Genomic DNA, 4,903 nt, shown 5'->3' with positions numbered 1-4,903 from the left:
CGTGTGGGTGAGACCTAATAGTTGGTGCCCTGGGAGAGCAACTCGAGCGGCGCTCGGAACACGCCGGCGCCGTTGTCCTTCTCCTTGCCCTTGTCGAGCTTCCTCTTCTGTTCGGCCAGGAGGACCTTGGTCTTGTCGTCGGTCTCGGTGTGGACCAGGCCGGGCCTCTGGGAGGACTTCACCTCCTCGAGCACGCGGCCGCGCTGGGTCTCGACGCCGGCCAGGCTGCGGAGGAGACCGACGCGCGGCTGCGAGCGGTCGCGGATCAGCGCGCGCTCGACGTGGTGCAGCCGCAGCGGGTCGCTGCGGCGGATGGCGGCCCACAGGTCCGTGTAGAGCATGCGGCCCTTGAACTTGAGGTCCTTCTTCTGCAGCGGAATGGAGCGCATGAGCCCGCGCTCGCGCACGTTGACGTAGAGCATCGGCTTGCGGGTGCGGCGGTGGCGGATGTCGTCGAGCAGCTGTGCCTTGCTGTAGCGCTTGAGCGCGAAGGTGGTCTTGCCGCCCACGGCGATGAAGATGTCGGCCGGGTCGCGCTCGCGCAGCTCAACGTGGCGCAGCTTGCCCGCGGCGGCGAGCTGGTCATAGCCGTCCTGCTGCGCGAGCTGGGCCAGCACCGCCTCGCGCCTCATCAGCGTCTCGACGATCGCCTCCCTCATCTTCTGCTGGCGCTTCTCTTCGCCCAGCGCCTTCTGCAGCGCTACCTCGGCCTCGCCCTTGAGCTTCTGCTCCTGGCCGGCGCGGGTCAGCTCCTGGTCCTTGAGCACGCGGCCGAAGGCCTCCTTGACGGCACCCAGGAACTGGTCCTTGTAGCCCACCACGATCGAGGCCTCGGTCTCGACCCGGTCGCGCGTCTGGGCCACGGTGGCGTCGAGCCCGTCGCGCGCCTGGTCGATCGTGTCGTAGGGGTGGGCCACGGCCTCGCTGACGCTCTTCTTCACGCTCGCCGCGCGGCCCTCCATCTCGCCCACGAACTTGTCCGTCATCTCGACCACGTTGTCCCTGTACTCGTTGAACCTCTCCTGCGCCGCTTGCTTCATGTCCTTCGTCGCCATTGTGCTGTGTTGATGTGTTGATGTGTTTGTTGAGGTGTGTGTGTGTCCTGCTGTAGAGGAGGCTGAGGTGGTTGTTGGTTATGATGTTGACGGGTCGGCTGGGTGGGTTTTTATGACCAAGTGGTCAAGTGCGCCACGGTGGCGCTGTGCGGACCCGTGGAATTTCTCGGAGTTTCTTTCGCCTTCGTACGGTCGCTGTTCGTACCCGTTGCTGATTGGTTGAATTTTTAATCGCCCTCGCCTCGTGATTGGTCGAACACACACGTGTCGTCTCTTTCTTTGCCCTTACCGCCAGACGATGCAAGATCCGGGGGAGGTTGTGGTCTCGCCTCGGCCGAAGGAGAAGTGGAGATGATAGGATGGTGGAGTCTTCTATTGCGACACAAAAATCGAAGAAATAATAAATAGTGGCGAGGGGAAGGGGAAAGGGACCGACGAGCGAGGCCGCGCACGCGGAAGACAAGAGGGACCAGGGCTGCGCGCTGTCCCCCACGCCCGCCGTTACCCGAAGCGCAGCAGGACCTGGCCCTTCTTCGACTTCTTCTTTCCCTTTTGGCTGTGCACACACATCCGCACGAACACGACACGACACGCACGACAACACAGGATTAGTGTTTTCAACGCGACAGATATCAAGGGGCATGGCGTGTGGGACTTACGTTTGGGACTGCTGGTTGATCTTGTCCTGCAGCAATCGGGCCAGCTCGGCGTCCTCGTCAATGTAGTTGGAGGGGGGCAGCGACGGGAAGTCCTCGGATGTCATCCGTCCGCCCCTTCCTCCTGCGCGGAGGGGCGGCCCGGTGCCCCAGGCGCCGTCCGGCCGCCTCACGGTGGGCTGAGGAGGCTTGCCGCCTTCTCTCTCCCCTCGCCCCGGTCCATTCGAGCTCGGCACTCGCGCAACCGGCGCCGCATGAGGCGCCTGCAGACGGGACCAAGAATCATCAGGTCGGCAGTCGAGTGGTGTGTGTGTGTGTGGCGAGAGCGGGGCGTACCTCACGCGACTGGGATGGCGGTTCTTGTGGCTTGGGCGGTTCCGGTTTGGGGTTGGCTTCGACCTGGCCCTGGGCCACGGCTTGTCGGTGGATGGTGGTAAGCTGCGATCGCAGCACAGGGTCGGGCAGCAGGGAGACCAGCTCGGGGAAGAGCACCGGCCCATGGTACAGGCCAAAGAGACGAAGGTACTTCTGGTAGTACTGCGCCGGGGTGAGGCGCGCCTGCCGCAGATCCACCGAGATCTGCTTGAAGTTGGGAACTCGGCCTCGCCGATGGCGCTCCTGATCTTGATTACCAGCGCAGCATTCCTCGCGCGCCTCTCCTCCTCGTTCGTCGGCTCCGGCGGGAACTGGACGGTCGGCGTGGTGGCTTTCTCGGCCGCCTCCTTCTCGCCGTCCTCGGTCTTGCCGGCGTCGGCGGCCTGCTGCTCTTTCTTCACGTACTTCGGCCTTGGTTGTTCCGCTCGGTTGCGCGCGTTCGACTCGGTGTGCGCAGTTGCTGAAGACCAGCGAAGAGAGATACGACGTAAGTATCGACCCGGACACTGACATAGAGACGGAAAATAGTGAGCCGTACCAGCAGCTGCAGCTGCGGCAGCGGGTGTGGGGCCGAGACCATCTGCGGGAGCACGGGGAGGGGGATGGGAGAGCATGGGATTGAAGACCACCACAGGATCCTCTCGCCCGCGCGACTTCCGCTCAGCCGCGGGTGGCTTCTCGTAGAAGAGATCGATATCCAGTCGTTGGGCCTGCTTCATCTCCGCTCGGGTGAGGCCACGCTCTTGCATGTGGAACTTGAGGTCGTGGGCCTGTCATTGAACGCAGACAAAGCAGTGATGAGGAAACAGGCCGACAGTGTACGGTGTCTTCAAGCCCGGCGAGAAAGTATACTGTGTGGGCGTACCCTCAGGTCGAGTGCGGTGCCAAAAACGATGAACTTCTTCTCGAGGCACCCCTTGTCTTCGCAGATGAAGTGCTGTCGCCTGAAATGTCGCTCCAGTGACCGATAGTCCTTGAAGTAGTGGTACTTGATGCCGTTCCTCTCGCAGAGGTGGCAAGTGAAGTGTTCCTTCATAAGATGCTGGAAGATGTCGTCCTGTCGCGCATAGGTGTGCGAATGTTGGCCCTCGGTGCCTGCTCACTCAGAGCGGAGGCGGTGTGTACCTTGTCGAAGAAGAGACGAGTGCAGAACTCACACCATTGGTGCTGGTCCAGCTCCTTCTCGCCCTCGCCGAACTCGTGCTTCTCCAACGCGGCGGCCGTGTATACCTTGTGCTCCTTCAGGAAGATCTTCCTGTGCTGCAGGCACAGATCGCTGCCACCATGGAGACGAGGTAAGCAAGAGAGCCAGCGCACGCATCGCTCCGGGTTGCTCGAGAGTGCCCGCGTACGTACCAGTAGGACATGTGATGAGTCTTGAGATGCTTCTTGAGGTTGGAGAGCGACGCGAGCGGGTGCTCACACTCCTTGTCGCACACGGGACAGGCAAACTTCCACAGCTTCTGCGCCTGCTCGAAGTGGGACTGGTCCTCGAAGTAGCACTTGCTCGTCTCGTCGAAGAACATGCCCGAGAGCTTCAGCGACCGGAAGGGCTTGGTGCTGCTGCGCGAGAAGATGGTCTTCTCGAGGTCTTGCTGCAGAAGCAACCCCCGCAGAGCGGCAAGAGATCAGGCATCTCTTCCAGAGCCACCTAAGGGGGAAATGAATTGGTCGTACCTTGCAGATGCAGCAGTGCATTTCCTTGTAGAGGCCGCGACGGCGGAGCGTGCATTGTGAACAAACGAATCGATGCTCGCATTCGCCTACGGAGAAGTAGTCGATAGGTTCGCAGCAGATGAGGCACGACGCCTCTTCTTCTTCTTCCTGCTCTTCCTCCTTTGCCGCTTGTGCCACGGGAAGCTTCTCGACGACAGGGGGCTGAGCGTCCTTGCTCCTCTTCAAAGCAGAACCGTTACCATTCGCGGCCTCAATCTTCGGATTGGCTTTCTTTGTGCCTCCGTTGCTTGCTGCCTGAGGTCCTTGCCCCTTCTTCGCCTGGTTGCCTTTCGCTGATGAATTGGAATTTTGTGCTTTCGGCTTCCCGAATCCGAGACCCGATTCAGGCTTCTTCACGTAGGCTCGCCCTCCCTTCCTCGCTTCCATCCTTGATTGGTTTTGCAAAGGAAATCGTTGAGCAAAATGGTAGAATCGTTGATTGCTTGCGTGCAACAGAGAACAAATAATTGGGCGCGAGATTCTTGTGGAAAATACGAAACAAATCTTTTCTGTCCGCATTTTGATTGAAACATAATCGTCCGAACTACAGGGAGCCAAATGGGCGCTTAGAAGAGGACATGCTCACGCTCGTGGGAGAGATAGAAGGGAGGAGCGTAGAAGGTGTAGAACAGGGGATAGTTGAGTAGGTTGGTGTAGTCCGCCGTGTACAGATCCGCATACCTTTGCACCTGCGGTGAAGAAATCAACACAGATAGTCAGTACGCAGGGGATGTGGTGAACGTCGGGGACCGCAAAAAGAAGGGTGCGTGCCTGCATGGAGAAGAAGCTCTGCTTGGATCCCGAACGGAAGAGGGAGCCGAAGGACTTGTTGAAGCTCTTGTCCAACTCTGCCGTAGCCTCGCGCGTGTGCTTCCGAAGGTGCGACAGATCCTGCACAAACGAGCACAGTCAGAGTTGCTGCATCCACGTAGATACGGCAGATTGGGGGGGGGGGCAGTGAGGGGACGTACGGGAGGCTCGGTGGACTGCGAGTCGAGGCCGCGGAAGATCTCAGCGCGCACCCACTCGAGTGTGAGGAGCTTGTTGTACTTCTCCTGGTTGTCTTTCTACAGAGATGATGAAGAAGAAAGCAGTCGTTGT

General features: G+C 60.1%; 4 protein-coding genes across 4 annotated transcripts in view; 1 reads left to right on the top strand and 3 right to left on the bottom strand.

Annotated features, from left to right (window-relative positions):
* ACA1_226210 (Fbox domain containing protein) overlaps positions 1–18 on the top strand; it is a gene marked incomplete at both ends in the record, with an annotated part of 1,009 nt that extends 991 nt beyond the window's left edge. The window contains one exon of the mRNA XM_004346430.1: positions 1–18. This exon is cut by the window's left edge and continues 158 nt beyond it. Coding sequence (XP_004346480.1) covers positions 1–18 — 18 coding nt within the window.
* ACA1_226200 (uncharacterized protein) lies at positions 15–1,055 on the bottom strand (the record flags this gene model as incomplete). Its single annotated transcript, XM_004346429.1, has 1 exon — positions 15–1,055. One exon carries the CDS (start codon positions 1,053–1,055, stop codon positions 15–17), a length of 1,041 nt encoding a protein of 346 aa, XP_004346479.1.
* Positions 1,056–1,556: 501 nt separating this feature from the next.
* ACA1_226190 (zinc finger, c2h2 type domain containing protein) lies at positions 1,557–4,189 on the bottom strand (the record flags this gene model as incomplete). The annotated part of the gene is given in 9 exon segments (XM_004346428.1): positions 1,557–1,611; positions 1,715–1,974; positions 2,048–2,329; positions 2,344–2,546; positions 2,625–2,856; positions 2,952–3,143; positions 3,212–3,362; positions 3,443–3,681; positions 3,764–4,189. 9 exon segments carry the CDS (start codon positions 4,187–4,189, stop codon positions 1,557–1,559), a joined length of 2,040 nt encoding a protein of 679 aa, XP_004346478.1.
* A 179-nt stretch (positions 4,190–4,368) lies between these two features.
* The window catches only part of ACA1_226180 (5'nucleotidase), a gene marked incomplete at both ends in the record, with an annotated part of 2,600 nt that continues 2,065 nt past the window's right edge, over positions 4,369–4,903 (bottom strand). The window contains 3 exons of the mRNA XM_004346427.1: positions 4,369–4,491; positions 4,526–4,693; positions 4,774–4,865. Of these exons, the coding sequence (XP_004346477.1) occupies positions 4,369–4,491; positions 4,526–4,693; positions 4,774–4,865 (383 nt within the window). The remainder of the gene's footprint in view (positions 4,492–4,525; positions 4,694–4,773; positions 4,866–4,903) is intronic.

This window comes from Acanthamoeba castellanii, assembly GCF_000313135.1.
Source record: "Acanthamoeba castellanii str. Neff unplaced genomic scaffold scf7180000084761, whole genome shotgun sequence".
Taxonomy (NCBI): Eukaryota; Discosea; order Longamoebia; family Acanthamoebidae; genus Acanthamoeba; species Acanthamoeba castellanii.
Note: the sequence above shows the minus strand (reverse complement) of the source record. Positions and strands in the feature narration are given on the sequence as shown.